Genomic DNA, 14,477 nt, shown 5'->3' on the forward strand with positions numbered 1-14,477 from the left:
ATTTTCTTCCACTCCCTATGAAGTTCCATTGACAAAGTTAATCCACATATTAGAGTGGTGGAATTTCCTCAAATGTTGGCCTCTACTTGATACAAATCTTAGGTCTTGTAGGTTAATAGGTCAGTTATATTTCATGTTGTAATTCTTCTGTTCTTGCTTTTCCATTCCCTAAGACTAGAGAATGTACAGTGCAAACATCTTAATTTGGATATCGTTGTAAAACGTAGTGGTCTGGGTTTTTACAGTTCGCAGTGAACAAATGATTTTGTTAGACTTATTCTTAGATTTCTGAACAGGTAATGCAAATATGGATTAGGCACAGTATTCAATGTGAGCAAGAATTAAAATACTTCATACCTAAAACCATGCAGCAAAGTTCAGTAGAACTCAAATAATCCAGCATCTAATTGGAATACTGGTGGCCTGGCATTTGGCTCACCTGTTAATCTGGAATGTGAGCTGGCAGTCCACATTGCAAGCAAGGTGTGTGGCTAAAGCCAGGGTTAGGATTCAGAACTCTAGCCAGGGCGGGTTGGTATCCAGAGTTGGGATCTGGAGTGTTTATGTATTTTCCATTCTTTTAAACTTGGGTGACACCTGGAAAAAGTGAAATGAAAGTAGGTTTTACTGTTTGAGGAAAAAGAACAGTACAACACATGGTTTGTGCTGACCATGATGACAATTTAAACCAATCCCATCTCTGTGCATGTAATCTGTATCCTCCATTTCTTTGTACATTTGCCTGTCTAAGTGTCTCATAAACTTTGCAAGATGATGGAAGCATACAGTTCTGGACACCCCATCATAAGAAGGATGTGGAGGCTATGGAGAGGGTGCTCAAGAGGTTTATTGGGATGCTGTCTGGATTAGAGGACACATGCTATGAGAGTTTGGATGTACTTGGATTGTTTTCTGTGGAGTGACAGAGATGAAGGGACATGATATTTATAAGATTATGAGAGAGTAAGTAGCTGTTATCTTTTTCCCATAGTTGTGCATTGAAGGTGTGAGGAAATGAGTTGAAAGGAGATGTCCAGTTTAAGTTTTAAGAGTGGTAGGTGCCAGGTGTGGGGTTGGAGACAAATGCACGAAGGATTTTAAGATGCTCTTAGATAGGTCTATCGTGAATATGCAAAAAATTAAGGGTTTTAGACCTTGTGCAGGCAAAAGTGGGTAGTTTGGTTAAGGATTTAATTACTAGTTTAATTAGTTGGGAATGACATTGTGAGCTGAAGAGCCTGTTTCCCTGCTGTTTAACACTAAGATTCTTACTCTATTTTAAAAACAAAGCCTGAAATTAACTTTTTTTGTTGTTCATGATGTGATCAACAACCACATGCTGGCTGTTTGGACTGAAATCTAGTTGATTCAGGGGTTAAGTACTCTAATTTTAAGCAGAAATTTACATAGAGTATTCAAGCATTGTGTTCTTTGTTGCATTCAAATTTTAAAGATAAAGATTAGCTTTACTTGTCACACTTCTGTCGAAATATATAGTGAAATGCGTTGTTTGCATCCTTGTTTTTGCAATATGCTGGGAGGAGCCTGCAAGTGTCGGTACACTTTTGGGACCAACATAGCATTTTCCCCACTTACTAACCCTAACCATAAGTCCTTGGATTGTAAGAGGAAACCGGAGCACACAGAGGAAACCTACAGTCACTGGGAGAATGCCTTGTAGTGTGAGAATTGAACCCCAATCAGTGATCGCTGGTGCTGTAGAGCGACTGCGCTAACTGCTACACTGCCGTACTGCCGGATATTATTTTTCCTGAGCTCTTGCTTGAGTTGAGTCTGCCAGCATAGCCTCAGGCAGGTATTGGTGAAACTGCTATTGGTCATTCATTTACCAGAGGAAGCCTTTCTCTTAAATGTCAGAGAAAGTGTGTGCAGCACATTTAAAGGAAAAGATTGTCACCTTATTTGTTCCTGAAATCAATAATGTTTACTGACACTGAATCTAAATGTGGTTGTCAGCTGACACAGTAGTTAAATCCGCAATTGAGTCTTGGGCTGTCCGGTAGACAACGTCGTGTAATTGGCAGTGAGGAAATAAAAAGGGCCAAGATATGAAGGAAAAGTAGACGAGGAGAGTTGTGGGACAAACTAGCAAGCATGGTGGTATTTGGACTTTCAGAAGGCGCCATACGAGAAAGTATGAAACAAACTTGTAGTGCACAGTACAGGCAGGAATATAAACAGTATAATAAGATAATTAATGTATAAACTCTCAGGCTTCCAGCCTGGTTCAGGTGTCAATTTTAACTGACATTTTTGATGACAAACTCTGCCATCTTCATCAGGGATGATGCCTAGGCCTGTGTAGTCTGGTGGTTTTTGTACATAACTCCTGTCATCCATCCCTCCTGATTGGTTAATCCTCAACATGAGCATAATCTTGGAATTGAGCTTCTTTATGGGCAAGCTTCCTTACAGCCAAAGATGATCAGATGGCTGGCGTTTATAGGATTCCCTGTGAATATGGAGCAGAGTATATCGGCCAAACCAGGTGCATGGTTGAAACTGCACCAAGGAGCATAGGAGGTGTATCCATTTGGATTACCCGGAGAAATTGGAAGTAGCAGAACTTTGCATTTGCATTGACCACAGGATTGACTTTGATGGCACAAAACTACAGTCCCATGCCTGTGGTTTTTGGGACCTGGTGCAGGAAGCCATTGAAATAAGACTAGAGAATAAGAATTTCAACAAAGACCAAGGTCTCACTCTAAGTAAGAACTGGAATACAATTTAAAACAAGGCAGGACAGCAGAAACCTGATTGGTTGAGGACTAACCATTCAGAAGGGACGGGCTATGAGGGTTGAGTGACTAGACAAGCCTTAGCATCATCCCCAATGAAGATGGCAGAGTTTGTCATCGAAACGTCAGTTAAAATCGATACCTTGACCTGGCTGGAAGATTGAGAAGGGTTTATGTGTCATATGCATTGGGAAAGCACTAGATCCTTTTTCAATCTTGTTATTCTGTAAACAGTTTACACTAAGAGCTTCACATGAGCAAGGAATGTCATTCCACTCTGGCATTTATGACAATGAACTAAGCTGAGTGAGAGACTTTAGGAAAAGTGATTATTATATGTTAACAATTCCCTGTCCAATTCCATATCCTTTAATGTTCGACTGCCTTTACTATCTTCAAGTTTGTTTTGTGTGGAATGAAAATGTCTGAACTCTGCAAAATTCTATTCTATCTGAAACTAAGATTTCATTTTTTACAAAGGCAGTCTAACTGGAATTGAACAGGCAATTGTTAACGTTTGAAGAAATAAATTTGCAACAAATATACATTCCTTTCAGGCATAAAAACATAACTAGAAAAGCATTCCAACCATGGATTATAAGTGAATTTAATCAAAGGGGAAAGACTTACAGTACCAGGAAAAGTTGCAAGAAAAAGCATTGGGTGTATTTAAAATTCAACAAAGAATGATGTAAAATTGCTAAGGGGAGAGTAGAGTGAGAATAAACTGAAAGAAACCAAATACAATAACGTTTTATTATAGGTATGTGAAAAGAGGAAAATATGGGTCAAGTACTCACCATGACTATTGAATTTATAATGGAATTTAAAATATTGTGGTGAAACTAAGCATTCTTTGTCTGTCATCTTTGAAGAGCACACGGAAATACTGGAAGACCTAGGACCCATTGCAAATGAGGAAATAAATGGGTTTTATTAAAAGCAAAACTACTACTAGATATCGCCGTTGGAATACTGATAAATCCCAAATGACTATCAGTCTGCACCATAATGGTTTTGAAGTGGTGGTTTTGGAGATACTGGAATCTCCCAAAATTCTACAAACTTCTCAGGATTGAAGGTTAATAAATATGATCTTAACATATAAGGTTGGCAATGGACACAATCTCACTGGTTCTGCACTCTGCTTTAGAGCACCTAGACAACAGCAGGACATTCGTCAGGCTGCTGTTTATTGATTCACAGCTCAGTGTGCAACACCATCATCCCCTCTGTATTATTAAATAAGCTTCAAAATTTGTGCTTCTGTACCTCCCTCTGCAATAGGATCCTCTACTTCCTTATCAAGAGACCACAGTAAAAGTAGATCAGTAATAACATCTCCTCCCTGACAATATAGGTTCATCTCAAGGAGGCTGAGCTCTCTCTACACGTGACTGTGATTAAGCACAGCTCAAATGCTACCTACATTACTGTTAATAAAGTTTCAGATGGTGACAAAGGCATGTAGGAGAGAGATAGATTAGCTAATTGAGTGGTGTCACAACAACAACCTCGCACTCAAAGATAGCAAGGCCAAGGGTTTACGGTGGACTTCCAGAAGGGAATATTAGAAGAACACACACCAGTTCTCATTAGCAGTGAAAATGGTGAAAAGCTTCAAGTTCCTGAGTGTCAACATCCTGGAGAATCTATCGTGGGCCCAATGCATTAATGCAATCACGAAGAAAGCACACTAGCGGCTCTACTTCATTAGGAGATTGAAGTGGTTTGGTATAACCAAAGCCTCTTGCAAGTTTCTATAGATGTATAGTGGAGATCATTCTGAGTGGTTGCATCACTGACTGGTATAAAGACTCCATGCAGAGGATTGCAAGAGCATGCAGAGGGTTGTTGACTCATCTGGCTGAGTCATGGACACTATACTTCCAGATATCTATCAGGGAGGAGATACAGAAGCCTGAAGACCAACACTCAATTTAGCAACAACTACTTGCACCCTGCCAAATCAGGCTAATCAGAATTCTGAATGGATCAGGAAGACCACGTTTTCTTCCCCATTATTTATTTATTTATTTTGTAATTTACAGTGAATTTTATGTCTTTGCGTGGTGTTGTTGAACTCTGCCATGGATGGTCCCAAGCCCAGCTGTGAAAGAAGGATTGGGCATGGGGCTAGCAACCCCTTCCCATAAAAACCTAGAGCTACTGAAAAGTCAAAAGAAACTCCAAAACCCTCATCCCTGGGAGAGGAGTGATACACCAAAAAGAGGATCTACACCTGAGAACGAATTGAAAGTCTGGCCCGGGACAGAGAAATCCTACAAGCTGCTGTTGGTGGCCTATGTCTAATTAGAGACAATGGGCTTAAGAAGAAGACTACTGCTGCTGCAAAACAACAAAGTTCACGTTATATAAGTCAGTGATAATAAATCTGGTTCTGATAAGGAATAAGCAATAGGAGAAAACAAGGAACTATTAACCTATTAGCCCAGATTTTATCCTAAATTCCAGAAGTCAAATGAACTCAATCATTCCTGTGGTCCCATTAATCACAACCTACCAACTCAAAGACTTGTTTATTTCATCACTTTTTTTCTGTTAACTGTCTCTTAATCCATGTTAGTATGTCAATGTCTATCTGAGGCCTCCATCAGTCAGAGTTGACCATAGATATCAAGTACTAGCTGTCTAGATATGCTAGCCTGGGCAGTACGATATGGAGAGCAAGCTGTTGCCCATGTAGCAAGCTTACTCTCTCCACGCATCTGATGAACTCAAAAGAACGGAAGAGTTTGGTACCAGCAACATCGGAGGAGTAGCCAGTCAACATTGAATTCAATGTAGGATTGCCTTCAGGAATCCAGCTCCAGATTTTTCCCTCGGGGTTTACTTCTGAAGCCTTCCCCATGAGTGGGTTTTGCTGTAAGGCAGCGGAGGTTTGAGATCAGAGTTTTCCTTCTCCTAGATGAGCTGCCAACCATGACTGATGAGCCCCATCTGCCCAAAGTGATTGGCTTTAAGGCACCAATAACCTGCCTTTGACCTTTCTCCTGTCAGTGGAAAAGGTTCTGCCGGGCTTATTAACTAAGCCACACATGAAGGCCAGGAGCTGGACTTCATTGTCAGAGGCTATTTGAGGCGCATGCCATTGGGAGCAATTAATAGGTACTGGGAGCTTGTTCCCATTACCACCTCAACTATAACACCATAACAAATGGATGTTGTCTACATTGACTTTAATTAGGCATTTAACAAGATCCCACATAGGAGGCTAGTCAAGAAGGTTCAGTCACTCGGCATTCAGGATAAGGTAGTAAATTGGATGAGACATTGGCTTCGTGGGAGAAGCCAGTGGTAGTAGAGGGTTGCCTCACTGACTGGAGACCTGTAACTGATGGTGAACTGCAGGGATTGTTGCTGGCTCTTTGTTGTTTGACATCTATATCAATGATTTGGATAATAATGTGGTTAACTGGATCAGCAAGTTTGTGGATGACACCAAGATTGGGTGTGTAGTGTACAGTGTGGAAGGCTATCATGGCTTGCATAGGGATCTGCATCAGCTGGAAAAATGGCAGATGGAATTTAATCCAGACAATTGCAAGGTTTTGCACTTCAGTAGGACCAGCCAGGGTAGGTCTCACACAGTGAATGTTAGAGCACTGAGAAATGTGGTAGAACAAAGGGACATGAGAATACGGGTACATAATTTATTGACAGTGTTGTCACAGGTATATAGAGTCATAAAGAAAGCTTTTGGCACATTGGTTTTCATAAATCAATGTGTTGAGTACAAAGATGGGATTTTATGTTGAAATTGTATAAGATGTTGGTGAGGTCTAATTTAGAGTGTTATGTGCTGCTTTGGTTTGGTCATCTTCCTACAGGAAAGAGGTAACAAGGTTGAAAGGGTGCAGAAAAATTTTACAAGGATGTTGCCGGGTCTGGAGGACCTGAGTTATAAGGAAAGACTGAATAGGTTAGAACTGTATTCTTCAGAATGTAGAAGATTGAGAGGAGATTTGATAGAAGTTTACAAAATAATGAGGGGTATAGATAGGGTAAATGCAAGCAGGATTTTTCCACCATGGTTGGGTGGGACTAGATCCAGAGGTCATAGCTAAGGGTGAAAGGTAAAAAGTTTAAGGAAAATGAGGGGAAACTCCTTCACTCAGAGCGTTGAGCTGCCAGCTCAAGTGGTGCATGCTAATTCAGTTTCAACGCTTAAGAGAAGTTTGGATAGATACATGGATAGTAGAGATGTAGAGGGTAATGGTCCTGGTGTAAGTCGATGGGAGTAGGCAGTTTAAATGGTTTCGGGATGGACTGAAGCACCCATTTCTGTGCTGTACTTCTCTTATGACCACATCCTCTAACCTTGTTCATCAGTCAGCTATGTGGGATTTTCTGGAATACCTGGAATACTGGCTTCTAAAGAACTGTAAAATGGTTGATAGCTTTCTGGATGATATGGAATGGAGGGATATAAGAATAGGACAGGAAAATGTGTTTGAGGTGAAAAATCAATCATAAATTTCTCAACTGGCAGAGCTGTCCAGAGGGGAGGAAAGGCCTCATCCTCCTATCTTAGATTCCATGGAAAGGCAAGATGAAGGGTGGAGAGTCCATGGAGGGCGGCGAGAAACTTGGACAAGATGAGAGAGCTGGTTTTCCCAACCCCACCTGTAGAGTTGTAATGATTGCATTTTGAGGTGAATGGCTGTGATTTCCAAGCACTGTGCTTGTGATCCCTGAAATACAGAGTCCCTGGTGTGTCACCCTAATATTATTTGTGAAACTGGGTCAGAAAAGAAGACTTGAGACTTAAGACTTGAGAAAGTTTGTGAAAAGTTGGTGCTAAGACAATGAAAGAGAGCAAAAGTAGGTAACTGTAGTGATATGGCACAGTGCACAAGGAGTTTGACTGTGAAACGAAACTCATTAGCAAGAAATAATAAAACTCAATTTTGGAAAAGTCCTTGCAGAATTTGAAAAATTGCTGCTCTTTTTAAAATATATTATCATACTCCTACTTTGTAAGTAGCAGGCTCCTCTCTGAAGCAGTCACCCTTCTTGTTTAATTATTGAAGAATTACATTGCACCAAAACAGATCATTCTACCCAAGCAGACCATGTAGGTTTTAATATTCTGCTTGTCTCTTCCTATCTTTCCTCACCTCAGGCTATCAGTAGAGTTATTCTGGATTTTTAAAAAGTTCTCAGTCACTATTTTGTAGAGATCCTCTAGTTTTCATGGCCTTTGATTTTTCTCCTTCCCCGCGAGTTGAAACACCGTGTCTACTATTTCAAAGTGGTTTGATGGTTATACCTCCAGCCCTGCGGTGAAAGAGAAGACTCTGCGTTCCTGCTTTAAACACCTTGCAGGTTTAATATAAATCAAGTAAATTTTACACCACTTCTTCTGTTCCTTTGTTATACTATGAAGATGAGTCATAGTGTAACATAGAAACTAAGATGTGGACTAAGATTCAGGGCCACTTGTATTTTAGGATTAAAGATAAATCATAGTACTTCTTTACCTTTCTGTGGCCATATTATCTTTACTCAGTGATCTGTCTACCAATTTTCATTGACAATCCCTTTGCCGCCATAGATGCTGCTCGACCTGCTGAGTTCCTCCAGCAGGTTGCTGCTGCATATGCCAACATTTGCAGTAATTTTTCTCTCTAAGGACTTCTGAACCCATGTTCCAGATCTCTGTGCTGCTCCAACACATTAAGAATCGTATTTTCCAAGTACAAACGTAATATGGGACCTCCTTACTTTTCATACTGAAATACCATGACTTGCACCTTGTCATTATTTAATTATAGCTATTTGGTATTTTGCAATTTGTTACATTATTCATCTCTCCTACTTGTTTATGAAAGTAGAAATGTCCATTTTTATTCCAATGTCTGGATTGTTCAAAATTGAGAACAACTGTGGTAGTATAAGGCTCCACTCATAAATGACCTCTCACTTTGAATAGGTACAGTTCTCTTATATTGTGGTTCCTGTAGGGGGAATTCAGTGGTTCGAGCAGTTATACAAAACTTGTTATTAGTCTATAATCTAGTACTTTGGGAAGCCTTTTGAAAAGTTAAATATGCATTCTATTACACTTGCCTGCTCTTTGTCACATCTTTAAAGGCTTCAATTAATTTGATCATTATTTGATTTTTCTTTCAAGATCCATGTTGACTGCTTATTATATTTGTTTTTGTAATGTAATTTTGCAGCCAGATCAGACTGCCTACATTGCTACCCTCTGTGGCACAAGTGAATGAACAAGGACCAAGGACCGTCATGGATGGCACTGGCCAATCTAGCAAGACTTTTCCAGAGTATCCATCGGCTGAATGATTGTGGGGACTCTGTACCATGCATGTCATTGAACACACAACCCTGGCATGTGTAGGGTCTTTTAAGTTGGGCGATAACCTCCGGAAATATTGTAATCTTACCATGCAATTAAATCACAACTGAGAGAAGATTTTACAGCTTCTTTATTGTTTGGAAGTAAGTAGATTTATCAAGAGCAGAACAGAATTTTAGTGAGGAATTTTCCAACATTTGTATGCTGTTATATATAACCCCAGGAAATCTTAAAGCCAAAATGAAATGATTTTTGGAGTAAACTAAAATTTATATGCATCCATTTCTAATATATTGATTGATCATGGATTGTCCACTGGTAGTCAAAACTGCCCAATGCATCATGAGTACCAGTCTACCTGCCATTAAAGACATATATACAGAAAGGTGCTAGAAAAAGATCAACAACATCATGAACAGTCCCACCCACCCTACTCATGAACTGTATGCCCCACTTCCATCAGGGAGGAGGATGCACAGCATCTATGCTAGGACCTCCAGACTCAAAACACTTACTTTCCCCAAGCAGTAAGACTGATTAACACCTCCACCCACTAAGCCACCGCACTACACGCCCACCGCCACTACTTTATCATTCCTGTCACAGCCACCTAATGTCATAGGATCAATCTATGTATATAAGATTTATATTTATTGTGTTCTTTATATTATTCTGCTTTTTTTGTGCTGCATTGGATCTGGAGCAACAACTATTTCATCCTCCTTTACACTTGTGTACTGGAAATGACATTAAACAATCTTAAAATTATATCAGAGATGAGGTCCAGTATCTTCAGTATTCATGTTGAAAGATGTAATTAGGGTTAATGTCCTCTGTAACAGAAAAGATAAATTAATTTTCAAGAAGAATTAATATTGAAATGCTTTGATCCTGAGCTATGTAAGCTCCATTGACCTTCTCCCCCATAACTCTCTAGTGACCCAAACAAATGTCTCACCTTCTTTGAGGCCAAAGCACTTGCCCCATTCTCTCAGGGAGAGATTCCCATCACAATCGACATCACATACTGTGAAAAAGCGAGATGCGCAGTGTTCCAGGGAAATTAATGGAATACGCAGAGGGGCCAGTTCAGAGTGGGTTAGGTAACTAAAATGAAATTTAAAACATAAAAATAATTATGACAAGTGTCATAATAAGATCAATTTTCAGTACTGTGAGCCTTAGAGGTTTGGGGGTGGGATTGGTCAACTGAAGTTTTCCACATTACTTCTCCAACAACTAGAAAAGAGGGCTTTTGAACTGACTATCCACATAAGTTAAGAAATCAAACTGAAAATGTCAGGGACAGCCAGTAGGTCACCCAGCCTCTGTGGGGAGCGTAATAAGAGTTAATAAGAGTTAAGGTCCTTGATCTTAGCTAAAGTTTCTTCTCCACAGATGCTGCCTGACCTACTGAGTATCTTTGGTGTTTGAATTGTAGTTCAGATTTACAACATCCTTCTTTGGCTTTTCTGTAAGAAAAGGTTGGTGGCGAGGAAAGAAGGGCAGTGGGGAGTAAATGAGCTGCTCCTAACATTATAACAACCCAAAGAGGAAGTTCTAACTCCTGGCACATCAGTTTGAGGTTCACTGTGAATAAAATTAGAATATATCTTAGAAAGCAAGTAACAAAAATATCAGTGGAGTGGCACATTGACACAGTGAGTAGAGCCCTTGCCTTACAGCTCCATGGTCTAGGTATGATCCTGATCTCTGATGCTGTCTGTGTGGAGTTTACACATTCTCCTTTTGGCCTCATTCGTTTCCCCTGAGGGATTTGGTTTCCACTCACATTCCAAAGACGCGGTCAGTGTGTTAATTGGGCTACTGTACATTGCCCCCAGTGTGTGGGTAAGGAGTAGGTAGAATCTAAAGGAAGTTATTGGGAATGTGGGGAGAATACAATGGGATTATTGTAAATGGGTAGTTGATGCCCATTTGGCATGAACTCAATGGGCTGAAGGGTGTGTTTCCATGATGTATGACTGAAACAATCCCTACCCATCCATGGGATACTGGTCAAGCTGCTTGAACTGCTGGTGAATTGGGTGGATGAACAGGTGGTAATTGTCAATGAAGTCATTTCTAAGCATCTCCAGAGAGCGGTCACTGGGAGGGAGCTGATTCTCATGAGTATAGTTGTCCTTAATCTGGAAAACAGAACACAAGAAAATGAGAGCACCAGGCACAATCTTTCCCCACCATTCAATATGAGCATGGCTGATCTCTGCTTGCCTCAACTTCTCTTCTGTCTTCCAACACACTCCATACTCCAGGGCAGAGAATTTCAGAGGTTTGTCTCACTCTGAGAGAAGAAATATCTATACTAAAGATCAGCCCTTTATTTTGAGTCATGCGCTTTCTTCATGAATCACCCACTGGTGAAAGCATCTCAACATCTCCACTGTCAAGTTCCCTTAAGTTCTTATGTTTGAATAAGATCACCACTCATTCTTCTAAACTCCAAAGAAGGCAAGCCTGAACTGTCTAACCTGTCTCAATATGACACCCTCTTGTGCCAAGAATGAGCTTTCATTCTCCTTTGGACTATCCCTAATGTTACCATATCCTTATTTAGGTAGGGGGACCAAAACTGTATAGGTATGGTCTCATCTTGTACAACCGGAATGAAACCTATCTCTTCTTAAACTTCAAACCCTTTGCAATAAAGGCCAACATGTATTTTGCCTTCGGAAGCACCTGCTAGACCTGCCTACTAACCTTTTGAAATTCATGCACTAGGACATTTGGATTTCCCTGGCCTTCTTTTGCAGTTTTCCTTCAGTTAGATAATAATCCATCTTTTAGGAAAAATCAAGCAGGATTGACATTAGGTTCCATTAAATTCAGGAACAGTCCCAAGATGTTTTAGGATTCCACCTGTCACAAGATCCGAATCCAAGGTTGTGGGGAGGTGAGCTTGATGAATGTTGGATCAGTGGTGATCCCATTGAATAGCGGAGCAAGCTTAAGAGACTAAATGGTCTCCCCCTGTTTCTTTTTCCCATGGCTTCATGGTCCTTGGTGGATGATAGAGCAGATACAAAATGTGAATTCTAGACAAAATCATATACAGAATGTCAACAAAGGTGACCCACAGTGATCCCAGCTGACTTCGTACAGACATGGTGGGGGGAGAATTCCATGTGCATTATTCCCCAACCCATCCCTCTCCTGTTGTCACAGGAGCAGTTCTAAACAGAAGGATCTTGAAAGGATTTGAGGGTGGCTTTGGTCTAGACTTCCCAGTACCTCATTGTTCACCTAGTGCCAGCTGCATTGTAGATGCCAGAAGAAAAATACCCTCATTTTCTTATGGTGGGACAAGGGCACAATAATTTGGGGCTCTATCAACCTAATTTTTCCCTGAGTGCTTTCATTCCAGGACTGTGTCCAAAGAGCCCCACTGCTCTCCTCCCATAAATCTGCACAACCTTCCTTTCAAATATTTATCCTGTTCTCCATTTCTCCAATATTCTTTGGTCCTGTGTGTACCAGGAAACAATGTTAGAGGAGACCTGATTTCCATCCGTAATAGAGTTCTCTCGCACACTTGTCTCTTGGGCCAAGGACGTTTGATGTTCTTGATGAGCTTCACCAATTTAAACCGCTGCATGATAGCATCGTGTCCCGATACATCACAGCTTGGTATGGCAACTGCGCTGCCCAAGACCACAAGAAATTGCTGAAAACTGTGAACACTGCTCAGTCCATCATAAAAGATGGCCTCTCTGCCATTGATTATATTTACATTTCCTACTGCCTCAGGCAAACAGTCAACATATTCAAAGACCCCCCTACGATCCTGGTCATTCTCTCTTTTTCCCTCTCCCGTCAGACAAGTAAAACTAAAGTTTGAAAGCAGTATCATCAGGTCCAAGGACAATTTACGTCCCACTGTTACAGACTCTTGAATGAACCTTTTTTACACTAAAAGGTGAACTCTTGATCTTCCCATCCACCTCATCATGGCTCTTGCACCTTATTTGACTATCTGCACTTCTCTTTCTCTGTAACTGCTACATTTCCTGTATTTTGCTTTCCTTTTTATTACCTCAGTTTAGTTATGTAAGCAAACAAAAGCATTTCACTGTACCTCAGAACATGTGACAATAATAAATCAATTTCAGTTTCACTATTCCCATCCCCAATATAGTCCTCTCCCATACCGCATTCCCATCCCCAGTATTGGTCCTCTCATGTTGTGTCCTGACTCCATTTATTGACAATGTGAATCTTACTGCTGCATGCTCTCTCTGAGGAAGTGTGCCGGGAGAATGCAGATCTTGCTCGTACAGCTGCATCAGGGTATCCTTCAGCCAATCACGTAGACGCAATGGGAACTCATCCAGTTCATCATTCAGGCATGGAGTGATGTCTGAATAGAACCAAAATAAATCAGTTACAGCTGAATGTCCATGAGAAGCTGCAGAAAAGAGCGTGCCCACCCTGACTACCGTAGTATGTCCCATATCCAGACAACACTGCACCAATTTGCTGATGCTTCAGAGGCATAATGACCATCACCAGGAAGGGCAGGTGAAGCAAGAATAGGAGATCTGATCTGTACCAGATCTTCTCCATGTCACACCCCACACTGACTTGAATTACAATACTGTTCCAGCTTTGTTGCTGGATCCTAAACCTGGAACTCCCTCCCCAGCAGCAGCGTGGGTATGCCTTCAGCACCAGGACTGCAGCAGCCCACTGCCACCTTCCTAAGGACCATGAGGGTGGAGTAGCCTCACCAGCAATTACATAGAATTAAAAGGTACTTAATCTTAAGGCTGAATCATAACTTTGCATAAAAACAGATTGAAATATATTGAGAAAGATAATTATATGGCAAGTCTGTGACAGAGAAGATAGCTATTGTGTCTACGTTGGTTAACAAGAGCCACCCAGATTAATCCCAACTTCCAACACTGGGTCTGTCGCCATGCAGATCACTGCTCATCAAGCCCACATTTAGGTGTTACATAAATGAGATCTAAGTTCCTGCTTCCTCTATCCTTCCTGGCATTGAGCTCCAGGCATGAGGAAAATACTTCTCATCTCCTCCCTGATTCTTCCACCAATTACTTCAATTTTTTTTGGTTTTGACCGTTCAGTCAAATGAAATTGTTCCTCCTCTATCTTCCTTCAACTTCCTCTATTCTCCACGACATCTCCAAGCTAGAAAGTTTCCAGTCCTAGCAAAATCTCTAAATTGTGTGGAACAGCAGGTCTGTTTGATTACCGTTTGGCAATGAGTGTGGGTGCTAAAGGCAAAAGGTTTCAGCTGGCTTTAGAATACTTCATGCTGGATGGTAAAGGGTATGCATTTTATCACATGACCTTTGTTTTAAGAGGCTAGTGTTTGAGCTCAAAGC

The 14,477-nt window shown here is 40.8% G+C and overlaps 2 protein-coding genes across 2 annotated transcripts in view; one reads left to right on the forward strand and one right to left on the reverse strand.

Annotated features, from left to right (window-relative positions):
• uso1 (USO1 vesicle transport factor) overlaps nt 1–9,740 on the forward strand; it is a 136,637-nt gene extending 126,897 nt beyond the window's left edge. Inside the window, exon 27 of the mRNA XM_072256533.1 lies at nt 8,969–9,740. The gene's annotated coding sequence lies outside the window, so the exon portion shown is untranslated. The remainder of the gene's footprint in view (nt 1–8,968) is intronic.
• LOC140197085 (uncharacterized) overlaps nt 9,565–14,477 on the reverse strand; it is a 70,850-nt gene continuing 65,937 nt past the window's right edge. The window contains exons 8-11 of the mRNA XM_072257002.1: nt 13,347–13,483; nt 11,107–11,255; nt 10,064–10,212; nt 9,565–9,938 (exon numbers count right to left, since the gene is read on the reverse strand). Coding sequence (XP_072113103.1) covers nt 9,898–9,938; nt 10,064–10,212; nt 11,107–11,255; nt 13,347–13,483 — 476 coding nt within the window. The 3' untranslated portion in view covers nt 9,565–9,897. The remainder of the gene's footprint in view (nt 9,939–10,063; nt 10,213–11,106; nt 11,256–13,346; nt 13,484–14,477) is intronic.

The sequence above is a fragment of the Mobula birostris genome, chromosome 4 (assembly GCF_030028105.1).
Source record: "Mobula birostris isolate sMobBir1 chromosome 4, sMobBir1.hap1, whole genome shotgun sequence".
Lineage (NCBI taxonomy): Eukaryota > Metazoa > Chordata > Chondrichthyes > Myliobatiformes > Myliobatidae > Mobula > Mobula birostris.